The 15594-nt window shown below is 37.9% G+C and overlaps 2 protein-coding genes across 2 annotated transcripts in view; one reads left to right on the forward strand and one right to left on the reverse strand.

The window, feature by feature from the left end:
* AIDA (axin interactor, dorsalization associated) overlaps nt 1-6895 on the forward strand; it is a gene marked incomplete at its 3' end in the record, with an annotated part of 64058 nt that extends 57163 nt beyond the window's left edge. Inside the window, exons 7-10 of the mRNA XM_080698913.1 lie at nt 680-802; nt 3308-3430; nt 6543-6660; nt 6799-6895. Of these exons, the coding sequence (XP_080555039.1) occupies nt 680-802; nt 3308-3430; nt 6543-6660; nt 6799-6895 (461 nt within the window). The remainder of the gene's footprint in view (nt 1-679; nt 803-3307; nt 3431-6542; nt 6661-6798) is intronic.
* A 5087-nt stretch (nt 6896-11982) lies between these two features.
* Nucleotides 11983-15594, reverse strand: part of MIA3 (MIA SH3 domain ER export factor 3) — a gene marked incomplete at both ends in the record, with an annotated part of 59927 nt that continues 56315 nt past the window's right edge. The window contains 5 exons of the mRNA XM_080698704.1: nt 11983-12293; nt 13351-13486; nt 14897-14968; nt 15110-15186; nt 15302-15370. Of these exons, the coding sequence (XP_080554830.1) occupies nt 11983-12293; nt 13351-13486; nt 14897-14968; nt 15110-15186; nt 15302-15370 (665 nt within the window). The remainder of the gene's footprint in view (nt 12294-13350; nt 13487-14896; nt 14969-15109; nt 15187-15301; nt 15371-15594) is intronic.

A 15594-nucleotide genomic window follows, 5' to 3' on the forward strand; every position in this document is an offset into this window, starting at 1 on the left:
AGATAGGGAGTGATCCCTTCATGCACAGGTGTAGCACTACACAAACTTTCCTTCATCGTTCCCCCCCCTGTCCCTCCCTGCCTTTTCCATCCCCTTCATTATTCTCATCCCTCTCAATTATCTAAAGTTCCTTTAGGTTCCTATTTTACTCTAGCTTCTATATAGGAAAGAAAACATTCAACCCTTGACTTTGTGCAACTGACTGACCTCACTTAGCATTAGATTCTCTAGTTCTGTTTCCTACAAATAACATAATTCTGTTCTTTATAATTGAGTAAAATTCCATTATATATATAGACCACATTTTCTTAATCTATTCTGTTGAGAGACACCTAGGTTGAGTGTATTTTGGCTGTTCTGAATTGTGCTGCTATAAATATACATGTATTACTATAGTATTCTGACTTTCATTCTTTTGGAATGATACCAAACAGTAATGACTTAAATTGCTAATTTCTGTTTAAGGGTGATCATGAGATATTGAAATGCAGATTAATCCTGTATATAATTAAATAAATAATGTCAAGGGTTTGGGATTTTGGGAAATTAAAATATGTAATGCCTGGATAGTTACTAAGTTTAAAGCAAGGCTGTATCTTTTCTTTGTTAAAATATTTACTCTAAAATATTTATAAATTATTGATGGAGCTAATTTTTGTTGTGGTTTCTCTCTTGTCAGGTACTTTATTACCAAGGTTACCATCAGAACCAGGAATGACGTTACTCACTATCAGAATTGAGAAAATTGGTCTGAAAGACGCTGGGCAGTGCATCGATCCCTATATTACAGTTAGTGTAAAGGGTAAATAACTGGAAAAGTTTATGTTGCTTCTCATTTGAGAGAATGTTTTTGACAGGTAAAGAGTTATATTTGTGACAACTCATTTTAATTTATTTTTCAATGAGGCAAAATCCCTGGAAAAGTTCATCAATTCACTGAACATTTCTGAAAGGTTTACTAAAAACACTTTCCCATTTACAACATACACTCACCTTTGCTTTTGAGTTTGTCTCTGATTTTTTAATTCTTCAGATGCCATGTAAAGTGCTGAATAGACATACACATTGTTCTTAACAGCTGAAATAGCCTTTGGGATATAGGTTATCAAAGCACCCCTCACCTTCCATGGGTATATAGTTTTCTTTGCAAAGCCCCATGGTGTTTTAACATCTCCTGCTTCAGGCCATCTTCCTGTCCCAGAGAGGTGTCTCCATAGGTAAGTTCTGCAGAGGTGGATGAGAATCAGGTTTTGAGAGTATCATTAGTGGAGACTGGGGAATAGCACCCATCCATGTCCTGAATGCAGTCCTATGAGCCACTGAAGTGAACTGCTTTTTACCCTGTATTTCTCTGGTTATGAAGTATGACTATTCTTGGGATATGGTTTTTCCTCCTACCCAATGTAACAGTCCATTTATTCTTTGAAAGTACTTTCAGTCTTTAAGAAGGAAATCATGGTGGTTGAATTCTTTTGTTGTGTCAAGCATATTGTACAGTACTTTATTTGTAAATAATGTAAATCTTTAAAAAATTAATGATTGGGTGCCAGGCATGGCAGTGGGTCCTTAACCCCAGCGGTTTGGAAGGCTGAGGTGGAAAGATCTCTGAGCTCAGCTTGGGCAACATAAAGAGACTCCATCTCAAAAACAATAATAACTATCGTTATTGGGTGACTAAGGGTGAAGTTGTCATACTATTATCCAGAAATAACTGTACAGTTAGTATAAGTGGCTTATTGCTAATTTGTAGTTTTGGATCAAAGAAACAAATATGAGCTGAAATTAAATAGAGGAGACTTTTATTAATCCTTGAAATAAACTCAGACCCATGGCTTCATTAGTACCAATTAAAAGAAAAAAATCCAACTGTAGAGAAAATTTTATGATCTACCACATTAATGCCGTGATACTTTAAGTTCTGATGTTACCAGTTATCAAATACGTCCGGCTTGGCATGATGACAGTACATGCCTGTCATCCCAGTACTTGAGAGACGGAGACAGGAACACTGCAGATTTGAGACCAACTTCAGCAACTTAGACTTAGCAAATGAGTAGACCCTGTTTCAACAAAAAAATAAAATAAAATAGGTTTAGGGGTGTAGCTTCAAGGTAGAATGCCCCTGGGTTCAATTCCCAGTAACACACACACACACACACACACACACACACACACACACACACACACACAATCTACTGGAAGGTATTTGTATTCACGTTGTTTGATAGGTCATTTGCAAAACTGCATAAACCATTCTGCAAAGTACATTGTAATACACAAAAATATTTATTGATAATATAGAAGATGTTAGGTTACCTTTTATAAATATATTTATGTTAAGCTGAAATGTTTGTGTGTAATTTTTTTTTTTTTTTTTTTTGTAATGGGGTTCCTGGAAACCCTTCTACACCCAGGCTACACTCCCAGACCCATTTTTTTTTAATATTTTTTTATTTGGAAGCAGGGTCTTCTAAGCCAGCGAGGCGGGCTTCAAACCTGCGCAATCCTCCTGTCTGCCTCCCAAGCAGCAGTGATTACAAGCGTGCGCCACCATGCCTGGCTGTGTGTAAATATTTTATAACTGAAATAATCAAACATACTAAATTGTGTTCCCTAAGACAGCTCTATTGAATACTGAGTGAGTACCAAGTCATCATTAAATAAGTCCATGTTGAGTTTGATGAAACTGGGGCACTGGATCCAGGAAATTAAAACTACACCTCATAATACACTGTTGTAAATCAGGCTGTGTTATAAGCCAAAGTAGCCACAATTTAGATCACACGCGCGTGCACAAGGTTCATTAATGGAAAGGTTTTCATTAGCATCTCCCATTTCCGTCTTTGATTCTTTGACTTGCATACAACAAGGGAATTGTGATGATGTTATATTAGGCCTTTCTGAGCCATACATTTGATCAAAGTTGGATATTAGGAGCTGGGACCACCTTGTAGCAGATTATATACATCACACACAAAAATATAGTGGTCTGTTCCCTAAGGAAAACAGAAAAACTTTCTCACTGTATAACTATAGAGATCAAGTTTTAGCTTCTCCAAATTTTTCTTTGCAACAGCCTTGGCGAGGCCTCTTCCCTCCCATGGGTGTCCTGCCAGCTCCCTTCACAGGCCCCTGTGGGCACCAGCTGCTGTCAGGTACCTGCTCATGCCAGGTAGCAATCTACAGGCCAGAGCCTGTGCCCAGCTTCCTCCCAGCCTCTGCAGGGAATATCACCCTTCACAGTTTGCAGCTTTTCCTTCTGTGTATGTGCATGCTCCTTAGCAGAAACCGATTTGTTTCTCCCCAGATCTGAATGGCATAGACTTGACTCCCGTGCAAGATACTCCTGTGGCTTCAAGAAAGGAAGATACATATGTTCATTTTAACGTGGACATTGAGCTCCAGAAACACATTGAAAAGTTAACCAAAGGTTGGTAATCAGAGGCTATTGCTTCTTATGGACAAAGCGCTCATCTGGACATGTGGGTAGCAGAACTAGCCCAGTGAGAGAAAATGTCATAGATTGTGCTTGTTGATTTGAAAAAAATAAAAATCACATTTTCTAAAATAGCAGTTGTATTATCTAGTTGTATAATAACACTGTAATAAAATGTTCTTTGATTATAAACTTCGATTTGTTTTACAAAGAAACAGGGAGCTTTTCTCATATTAAAAAGGGGAAACAGGAGTTCCCTAAGGTTTGCTAAAGGTGATTTTCTAACAGTTAAAGAATTTACTTTTCTCCAGTTAGATGTATTGGACAGAAAGATACCATAACTGGCAGTTTGTTAGTAAGAAGGTGAAAAAGGAAAAAAGTAAAATTTTAAAACAGTGAGATTACATTTTCAAATTGCAGTTTGTAGAATTAAATGCCTCCCGTTGTCTTTTACCAAGTGACATGTCAGTATTTGTCTGAAAAGAAGACTTCAGAATCTCCTTTACCATTTGAGTTTCACTTTAGAATTTCAAGCTCTGCTGAAAGTTTATATCAGATGTACAAAAGTGCCTTTTGAAGAAATTGCCTCAGCCTCTAAAATACTCAGTATTTCACTTCTCAAATCTGGTCCTGTGGCCTCCTTTACTCCACTGTGCAAAGTCTCACCCTTTGGTGCTTCTATCAGGACAGTAGTCTTCAGAGGGCGGCTCCTGGGGCAGTGGCAGCAGCACCCAGAACCTCATTAGGTGCAAATGCTCAGGACCTCGCAGACCTCAGCCAGAACCTGGGGCCAGCCTTGTAGGCAGTGTCAGGAAGCCCTTTAGGTGATCCTGATGCACACCAGAGATTGCAGAATCACTCTGTTAGAAGAATATTTACATAGGAAGTACCTAATAAACAGTATTGAAGAAATTTCAGTACCGGGTATGCCTTCTGAATAAATATGGTAACAGGGTTTTCCATTTCTTTATCTCTGTTGCTTCGAGAAATGTTTCTGATATGGAGGGAAGAAGGTAGAGTGTTTAAAGGACTGACCTTTCTATTTTATTACACTTTGTTCTTTCTTGATGGTTTGTCTCACAAGATGCTATCATTTGAATTATATTTAGGATTTGACTTCATTTTTTTCGAGTTTTGAATTTATTATCTAGTTACTGTTGTGTTAACTAATATTAATACTAGTGGATACATTTTCACATCTATACACATTTCAGTTTCTCTAGTATATTCTCACTTTACATTTCATTCTAAATATTAATTGCATAGAATACAAAACTATTCATATGAGGGGTGCAGGAAACATTTACTAGTATGATTTTTTATTTTCTCAAAATGATAGTAACATATTTGAACTTTAACATGTTTTCAAACATGCCTTTATTTACACATTTGTTCAGATCTCAGATACAGTCGTGATGAGAAGGAGATGGGTCCCCTTAGAAATGTGATCTATTTTAAAACTCCCTGAGGTTTTTTTAATAACCCAGTGTGTCTACTCTTGCTATTGGAGGAAGAAGGGATGCCACCCTTTTGTGGATATGGCAGTCATACAACTATGGAAGAAAGATTACTAGTAAATTGTGCTCATTTTTTGTGGGAGTTGGAGTGGTGATGGCTAAATACTGCCATTTCTCCCTTCTCCACCTCCTGTGGTCTCCTGAGCCACTGGTTTCTCTTCTACATGTGAGGTGCCCTGTTTGGACCCAAGTGCCAGGGCACATTTGTACATATTGTTAAACTAGTCACTTAGGAGTTGTGTCATGAGTATCAAATGTCTGATAATAAAAGCCAAGACCGAGAGATCCAGCACTACTCTGGTTAAGGCAATATTATTATTATTATTATTATTATTATTATTATTATTATTAATTTTGGTAATACAGGGGTTCCAGGAAGCCCTTCTACCTCCGAGCTACACTCCCAGACCTATTTTATACGTTTTAATTTAGAAACAGGGTCTCTTAAGCCAGCACAGCTGGCTTTGAACCTGTGCAATCCTCCTGTCTCCGCCTCCCAAGCGTGGGGATTATAAGCGTACGCCACCACACCCGGCTAAGGCAATATTATAAAGAAGCCAATAAAGAGACCCCAACTTACTTTCTTGCTTTTTTTTTTAGAAACCAGTTGTTCTTGGCTACATTGGTGAGGCAACTTATTTCTCTATTTTTAGTGGTTTTCCCCCTGCAGAAGAGAGAGCTTATCTGTTGGTCTTTGGGAACTGGAACTGTCTAAATTTCTTAGTATCACTTGATTTTTGAGGAGGGGGCTGAAAAGGCTTGCCTTTAGACTTTTCCTTCTAAAGCACTGTCTTGATACAGACATACTCAGTTTCAAGGAGAAAATGGAAATAGTGTTTTAGACAATAAGTTATTAGGAAATAGGTAATTTTTTTTGTGGTATTGGGGTTGAACCCAGGAGCATTGTACCACCAAGCTACACCCCCAGTCCTATGCTTATCTATTCTGACCAGGGTCTCAATGAGTTGCAGAGGGCCTCATTAAGTAGCTGAGGTTGCCCACAAACTTGTGATTCTCCTGTCTCAGCCTCCTAAGTACTGGGATTATAAGCTTGTGCCACCACACCTAATAAGTAACATTTTACAGTTGAACCAACATGTAATTTAGTGTTTGAGTTTCAAAATACCCCTAAAATTGAATTTTGGTGTTTTTGTTTCTGGGGAAAGAAATAATTCAACTGTATTTTATTTTATTTGGTTTTTTAGAAATGAATTAAATTACTATGTTTTTTGAAATAATTTGTGGATATTGCTGATACTTAGCAAAAATCTTCTGTGTTTCTCTTATAATATTTAATACTTTTTTGTGGTTTATGATTCTACCTGTGCACATATAATTGAGTCAGTCTAGCTCAGGAAATTTTGCTAGATTTTATAGAATTAGATGATATGGAGAAATGTCACTCTCTACAGAGTTTGAAGTGACAGCCCAGTAAGTTATAATCATGTCATCAGGCTGTTCAACACAGGTTACTTTCTAAACTTATGCAAACCTTTGCTTGTTCTTATGCTTCTGATGATCAAAGAAGACGAATCGGCACAAAAGAAATTTGCTGTTTCTGGTTAATGTGGTTTGTTTTAATTCCTTAGGTGCAGCTATCTTCTTTGAATTCAAACACTACAAGCCTAAAAAAAGGTTTACCAGCACCAAGTGTTTTGCTTTCATGGAGATGGATGAAATTAAACCTGGGTCAAATGTAATAGAACTGTAAGTGATGTGCATAAAGTATTCATACTGTTTTAATCGTGATTAGTATGTTTCTTCTTAGTCTCTCTTACACAGAATGTAACCTTGGACTAGATCATCAAAATATTTTAAACAATGATTTTTCTATTGTGGTTACAGATACAAGAAACCCACTGACTTTAAAAGAAAGAAATTGCAATTATTGACCAAGAAACCGCTTTATCTTCATCTACATCAGACTTTGCACAAGGAATGATCCTCACCAGTAACCTAGAACTTCTGTGAATGTTACATGGAGTGGAAACCATCCTAGCTCTGTGTAGCATATTCACCCCTCAGCAGGTGGCAAGTGAGCCATATCCCATGCCAGTAGGCCAGTGCAAAGCTGTTCAACAGAGCTCAGAGAGTCCAGCACATCATGGATGTTTTAAGACTCCTTTGAATACAGGTTTATTGTAGATTTTGAACGTTTTTACTTTTCTATTGATTGTGCAATTAAGAGTCTATTTTCTAATTTACCACTACTCCTACCTTGCTTCCTGGAACAACACTGTTGTGGTAGGTGTGCTCATCTTCAAACTTAATGCAGCAATAAGAATGTGCTAGAGTTTACACAACTGTTCACTTCTGCTCCAAAATACTGTTTTAGTTTGAGTGACCTTCAAACTCTGGGTTGAGGTGGGTAGGACATTATTAAATTGCTTTGAAGGGAACTGGACAAGATATGTTGCCTGAGAAGGTATGTGTAGAGGTTAAAAGGGTGCTCCTCAGAGGTGGCCTAAATTCACCCCAATCTGATAGTTCTGCTTAGAAATAGTGTGCCTTGGCCAGATAAGTACCACATAGGGGAGTGTTCCCCAGGTTGTTTTCAGATGACCAGGTAGTTTTTCTGAAAGTGAGCATATTTTTGTCACGTTGATTAGCTGTTCTTCTACATCATTGTTATCCTGTCTGATAATGATTCTAGGGTTTACATTGGAACCATCTCAGAATAATTAAAACTTTTTAGATACCTAAAAAAATCATTGATTCAGATGCTAATGAGATACTGCAGGAATAACTGCTGTTTTTCTGACAACTGATTGTGAAACTTTAAAATCTGCATACCTCTTATAGTGATGATGAGTATGCAAAATCTGGAAAGATATTCTATTTTTTTTAATATAGGTAGATAGGATTGTCATTTATTTCCTATTTAGATATATTGACATTCATCCTATGAAAATATGCAGGTCATCAACCTATTATAATTTGATTACTTATATTACTTTTGACTTAATAATGAGGCATAAATTAAACTTTCATAGAACATACAAGATAAATATTTGATACACAGAACAGTAAGATTTGTGAGGGGCTTTTTCCGAGTTAAATATAGAGCCCACATATTTTAATATTCACTATTTTAAATGAACAGTGCATGAGGGGAATGCAGTGTCAGTACTTGGCCTATGTTTAAACTAGTGTAGTAACCCTAGTCATACCATTCAATATGTTTGCTTTTAAAAATAGGTAACCACAATTGTTTTAGCCCTTGCACTTCAAGAAATCTAGTCTTTACTTTCAGTTGTCTATTAGGTCAACTCTGTTTACTAGATGAATGTTAATAAAAACTATATGAGCCTGAAAGGATTCTTTACTAAAGTTAGTTTTGTTTTTCATACTGACTGGGTTAATTCCAAGTGGCAAAATAATTCAGTCCACAGTAGTCCTAGGGGATGAAGAATTTGCCTTAAGAAATTACTTCACTGTTCACTCAACTCTTGAACTCTTGAGTTGCTAAATCTCCAGACTCTAAACATCTCAAGGGGCAAGAACTGCATCTCCTCTGTGTCCTATAGTTTCTAAGTTGCGTGTCAGTACTCTAGTGGGGTACTTGGAAACTTTTTGTTTGATGTTGCTGATGAGACCTAAAATATAACCCCTTAAAACCTATTAAAATGTAGCAAAACTGATATACTGTTCTCTTTTCTCATAGACATAAGACATGTAGATCAAAGTGGTAATTTATATGAAGAAGCATCTGGTGTCCGTCCTTCACATAAGTATGGCTTATATGAACTACACATGCCTTTCATCAGGATTAAAGAAGCCTAAGTAGAACACTGTGATTAGCTTAACTTCAGTTCAGACCTGAATAAACTTTTGGGATTGTCTTAAAGCAATTAATACATAATTCTCCACATCCCACAAGTTATTTATTTTTCATTGAAAAAAATCAGCCTCTGGACAATAGCCATCACTACAGCAGTAATAGCCACAACTATAGCAGGAATGCCTTCAGGCTGAAATATTGTTCCATGAGACAATTTTAACTACTAAATCCAGAAACAGCTATAGACAATGTCTAAAGTAGATGTGTGCGTATTTTGTACCAAGGACAAAACCCAGGGGCATTCTACCTTGAAGCTATACCTCCAACCCTATTTTATTTTGAAATAGGGTCTCACCAAGTTGCTGAGGTTGGCCATGAACTTGGGATCCTCCTGTCTCAGCCTCCCAAGTACTGATATTACAAGTGTATTCCACCACGTCCAGTTTAGGGGTTCCTGGAAACCCTTCTACCTCTGGGTTACACTCCCAGACCTATTTTTATACCCTTTTATTTGGAAACAAGGTCTCTTAAGCCAGCACGGCTGGCTTGGAACCTGCATGATCCTCTTGTATCCACCTTCCAAGCGCGGGTATTACAAGCGTGTGCCACCACGCCCAGCTTAGATGTAACTTTCAAAATTAACTGAGGGACAATGTTCTCTATGCCATCTATAAAACGGCAGCTTGCTTTGGGCTTTGCAGAAGTGGTGAAGTGGTGCAATCAGATGAATATGAAAGGAGACAATTATGGACTGGTTCAGAGCTGCTCAGTGCAACTACATAGAAATCTCTCTACACCTTACTGATTTTTCTATAAGATATAGAATAAATTCCAAAGGGGCTATAGAAAGAAAAAGTACTATAGTTTTGAGTTCAAAAAAAATAGATTTACCTTTCTAACTCAATTGTTTTCCTAAGTGGCATCATCTTTACTTAAATACTATTTAAAATTAGGTTGTATTAGCTTTAGCATAATATTTAAAATTTGTGTTTGTGACTTGATCTTATTGTACATGGTTAAAAATAGCATGTTATTCTGTGGCATTTTCCTTAGTTTTTTCTGTTCTTGATATTAAATGGAGGCTATGAGATTGAACTTTCCTCCCAAAGAACTCCTAAGTTTCTTTTAAAGTTGAGTTAGCTTCGTTTAAACTACTATCTTGAATAGTTTTGAGATAGTCTGTTCTACACTGAAGCCTTTACCTCTTTTTACAGAATACTTCTAGTGGATTAAACACCACAACAGCAATATGTCATACTCTGGGTTTCAATACGATTCCTTCCTAGGATTTAAGAATGGAAGAATAAGTTGGGTGTGGTGGCGCAAGCTTGTAATTCCAGTATTTGGGAGGCTGAGACAGGAGGATCACGGTTCGTGAACAGTGTCAGCTACTTAGTGAGGCCCTCTGCAACTCAGTGAGACTCTGTTTTCAAAATAAAGAATAAAAAATTGGGGCTGGGGTTGTAGCTTGGTGGTAGAATGACCCTAGGAGCAATCCCCAGTACCACAAAAAAAGAAAGAAAAGAAAGAAAAAGAAGAATAAGCTAGGTATGTGGTGGTGCACACCTATAATCCTAGTATGGGAGGCTTAGGAGGATCACAGGTTTGAGGCCAGCCTCAGCAACTTAGAAACCTGGTGAGACTTCATTTCAAAACAAAAAAAATTTTAAAAAGGCTGGGGATATAGCTCAAAGGTAGAATGTCCCTAGGTTTAGCACCACAAAAAGAAAGAATGGAATATAGTCTATCAATAAAAGTGTCAGCCTTTAGTTTTAAATATTAAGTATTTTCAAATGTGCTATTAAAGTTAGTACAATTAAAATGTCTGAAGAGCTAATTCTTAAGAGACATTTAAAGAATAGTATAATAGTAGGTACATGACTGTGAGTATGGTGTCATTTCAGATTCTTAGACTTAACTTTTTTTTGTTTTTGTTTTTGTTTGCAGTAACTGGGGATTGAACCCAGGGGCATCTACCTGAGCTACACCCCCAGACCTATTTTTTATTCTTTATTTTGAAACAGGGTCTCACTAAGTTGTGGAGGGCCTCACTAAATAGCTGAGGCTGGCCACAAACCCCTATCATCCTGTCTCAGCCTCCCAAGCACTGGAATTACAAGTGTGTGCCACCACACCTGGCTTAGACTTAATTGATTTTTAAATGAAAGCAAACAATGTTCAAACATTAATTTCAGGACACTATCAAAAAAAGAATTGAGTTCAGCCCACAGTTGTTGACTGAAGGTATGTTATAAAGTCTTATAGCTCACAAACATTCTTTCTCATGGGTTAATACTCAGTTTTAACTTTTTGAGTCATATTCCTTGAAAATCAGTAGCAAATTAGGGGAAAGAGAAGAGACAGTACATTTTTTAAAAAATTTCCTTAATTTTATAGTCACAACACATTTTCATTTTGGAATTATACACTCTTAATGCAATAATGGTAGAAGCAATAGAACACAGGTCAAACCATTCTTGCTACTTAATGTAAACTCATACTCAGAAAACCATTTTTAGATAGGCAGTGAGAGTCCTAGGAAAGCATATGAATGTGGAATAGGTGGGACCATAAGGACCATAAGCCTCTCTAAACTAAAATCTGGTACAGAGCTGACAGCTTCCACAGGGGTAAGTGCCTCTCAGGCCACTATCTTCAGCTCTGGGATCTGGAGCTGTCATGTATCCCAAATGTAACAAGTCTCATGAGTCCAATGAATCAACAGACGCTTGGGTAATAGTAACAAACGATTTTTATGAACTATTACTACAAAGAACTTCAGCAAGAGAGATGAAGTTTATGTTCTTTGAGTAAACATTTTTAGCGGTAACAGTCTCTGAGACCAGATATTGAAAAAGAAAGATCAAGCTTATAAACACCATTGCTCTGTATATTCAACTGTTGCTCACTAAAAATAGGATAATGGAAATACATGTTCTTAAAGCATTTCCACAGGAAATGTTCATATTTTTGACATTCTAAATCATTTACAATTATATATGCTACATTAACTAAAACAGGTATTCTTTATTGCACATTTCAAAGTTGGAAGGACATTCTAGCTTAATAGGTGATTTTCATTTAGAGGGGAAATGATAGTTTTGAATTGTTTGGCTCAAAAATGCACACTGCCAAGGCAGTGTAATTCTAAAAACCTTTTAATATACACTTTTGGTTTTTGAAGTCAATAATCTTATTATCATGAATAGTGCACAGTCCACTTTCCCTCTGAGTGCCAAAGGTCAAAGTTATGGGCTCTGTTTTAAAGCCTGTGAACAGTCTTGACCACTGCTCTGAGAACCAGGTAGAGGCTCTTCTCTAGAGCCTGAAGGCAGCACATCTCTTGCAGCGGGTGATGGCGAGTAATCCTGGGGGCCATGGGCCGGGGGTGGTAATCGGGGACCAGGAATAAAGTACTCTCTTGGACCAGGTGGGCCCAAGGGTCTAAATGGTGCATGTCCTGGAAAAAATTCCCGAGGGTCGAGAAGCATATCCCGGTTTCCAGGAGGAGCACCTGGTGCATACTCTCGTAAGCCTACTGGTGGACGCATAGCAGGACCTGGATAAAAAAAAAATGAAGTCATGTAGATCACCAGAAACATATTTAAAGTAAGATGATTGCAAGTATGTTAATATTTTAATTTCATACAACCAGAGGAAGTCAAGTGACATCCTAACTTGGAGATTATATAAACTAAGTCTGGGCAAATTTAAAGCTCCAGCCTGCCCCAAGCAATGTAAAGAGGAGTAATACATGGCTCTCTTATAAGATATACATTCTATATATGTAATATACATTGTATATAATAACAACATGAAGGAACTCCATTTAAACAGTATATCAGTATCAATTAAAAAGTTATTAGTGGCTCTGCATGGATTTAACATATGCCATCAAAATCAAGGTGCTTGAGTAATGTGGTGGCCATGGCGCATGCTTGTAATCCCAGTAGTTAATGAGGCCCTCCACAACTCATTGAGACCCTGCTTAAAAATAAAGAATAAAAAATTGGGCTGGGGGTATAGCTTAGAGGTAGAATTCCCTGGGTTCAAATTCCCACACACACACACAAAAGGTGCTTGCCCTGCTGGAAAAGTCCTTCCAGCTCCATCTAATTAAATTCAGCAACAAATATTCATTGGGTTGCTATTTTTCTTCTTTAACACCCTTCTCCCCATTTACTCTCCAAATAAGGAACGAAAGTTTATCTTTTCCTTCTATATTCTGTAACCCTTTGCTTAGGCTTCTATTATGGGTGATTATAAGCTTTATGTTATAGGGTGCATATACCTATGATTTCTAAATCATAGGTATATGCTTGTGTCTCATCTACTTCCACCCATTAAAGCCACTGACTTTCAATAAGCATCTACAGAAGTAATATTTGTGGCTTTCTATATCTGGCCCCTTTCCTTGTGTGCAAGAGATAGCTGTTGCCTACCTTAGTATTAGAGATGATATAGCACCCTATGTGCCCTAAGAAACTCTAGGAAAAATTCAAATATACTCAGCTTAATCCTTGCATTGCAAAACCACAGAATAACAACTGTTAGCAAGGAATAGAGAAAAAAGATGATTATGTTCTAACAAGTCACTACATTTCAGATCATCATACCAAATGGAGGAAGTGGCCGAGGCCCGAAAGGCCCATAGAGCTGAGGAGGTGGCCCATAGCGAATGGGTGGTGGTACAGGGCCTCCAGTGGAGCCCATGAGTGGTACCCCTGGGAAGGGAGGTGCTCCTCTTGTTGCCTGGGAACAGAAGCAATGAAAGTTTTGAAATTTTCTGATAATGACAAGCCCGACAACAGTAAAAGCTACCACCCAGTGAGGCAGACATCAGGCATCTGTCCTGAGAGGAAAATCCATGCAGCAAAACTCTGCCTCGCCTCCCACACGTCCCCATGGACAGCTTACAGAGGTTCGAAGGCACAGGCATGAGGACTGGCAGGTTATACAGAGGTAACTTCAGATGTATAAAAGTCATATTATATACTCTACTTTCATCATAATAGTTCACTCTATTTCCGTATTAGAAAGTAGAGAACACAGGAGAATAAAAAAAATCTATCCTCTACACATGTACTAAAACTACTACGCAGAGACTCTTCAATAGGCCTTTCATAAATTGAATTCTCAAGATCTACAGATCTAAATGCGACTATTTTGTTTTAAATATAAGGGAACAGAGGCAGGGGGGACAGCAGATGATTTACTGAAGGTCACACCACATATAAAAGGTCAAGCTGCAACTCAATACCAGGTCTGACTGCAAGCTGTGCTCTTCCCACCTCTGCTCAACTCTAACAAAGGGGTTCCTACTCTCTGAAGTTTCTGCAAAGGAGTCTTGGCTCTTAACCTAACTGCCACTGGATAAAAAGATTTCTCAAGAGATTTATGTTCCTGGAGTCCACACTGCAACTTGGAAGTACTTTCCAATACAAACAATGTCATAGACACTTGATAGGAAGGTAAGACTCTTAGCAAGTACCTTCATTTACTAGTAATACTGTGCATTATGAGATAATGACTCAACATTTCCTATGAGAAATGGTTTGGAAACTGAATTAAAACTTGACTTCAATACAGAGCAGCACTGTGCAGTGCAATCAGAAGACCTACCAGCTCCAGTGTAGCTCCTCTGAGCTGCAGGAGAATGCACCTACATGCCCGTCACCTACCACTGGCTCCACAGGTTATTTCAGATTTTCAGTATCTTTGACACAGTATTTCACTTCCCACAAACCTGTGTATCAGTTTAGTTTAAGATCATTCAAAATACAGTTTTTCTACTATACAAATGGAAGAATTCTTAAAACACTGTATTTTCAAAGATAATAAATATGAATTATATAATTTATAATGACTTGACTTTGCCTCTTAACATTCCACATGGAACACTATATAAAGTTGGAATTTAACTGTGACACATCATATTCTGTGAGTTACATGCAGTTATGGCAGATGCCCTGAACAAGTAAATTGTCTAACCAATAAAGAAGAAACTAGCCAGCTAGCCAGTCAAACTTCAGCAACACTCCCAAACAAGGTACTGATCAATAGCACCATGCATTCTAAAGCAAGCAAGGTCAGTGTTAGACTCCTCATATCCTTCCCAGAAGTACACCAACTAAACGCTCTGTTCATCCTCTAAGTACTTACTGCTACTGGATGCTCAGCCAAAGAGGTAACGGTGGTAACTGAGGGCCCTTCGGGTTCTTGGGGAATAGTTTGCTTTTTTTAAAAAAAAAAAAAAAACAAATAGGATAGTACAAATAGAATGCACAAATGGGGATGAGGCAAGGAGAGTATTGTGGGAAAGGTTCCATGTTCCTGCCTGGCCTCGTTAGAATTCACAGTGACTGCAGAGCTTACCCTGGTCTCCTCCATCCTAGCTGGAGAAGAGCTTCTAGAGGTGCTGTTCACCATGGAAGAAGGTGCAGATCCTGGGTCTGTTAAAGACAGAGAACTGATTTAGACTTATTCTCACTTGTAGTCTTGGAGAATAATTTTTTTAAATCCCGCACCCATAATTTTCAACTATTTGCAATTACTCTGGTCCCTTACCAGAGGGAGAGGGTTGCCCAGGTGCCTCAGCTGACCATCGCGGGCGAGGTAAAGGCCTGTCCACTGACCCTTGTGAAATAAACGAGTCCTTATATGAGTTTTTCAGAAGAAATAAACCAACTGTGGACAGGTCAGGGTTTAGTACTAACTATAAAACATTAAAAATGGGTTTACCAATACATGAGTCACAATTTATACAGAGACTTACAGAATTAAAACAACTGCCTTGGATTGAAAGGCCAGCCTTAATAATACTGATCCTGTACTTTAAGCTGCAGAGCTGATAGTCTACA

Source organism: Muscardinus avellanarius, assembly GCF_963383645.1.
Source record: "Muscardinus avellanarius genome assembly, chromosome: 7".
Taxonomy (NCBI): domain Eukaryota; kingdom Metazoa; phylum Chordata; class Mammalia; order Rodentia; family Gliridae; genus Muscardinus; species Muscardinus avellanarius.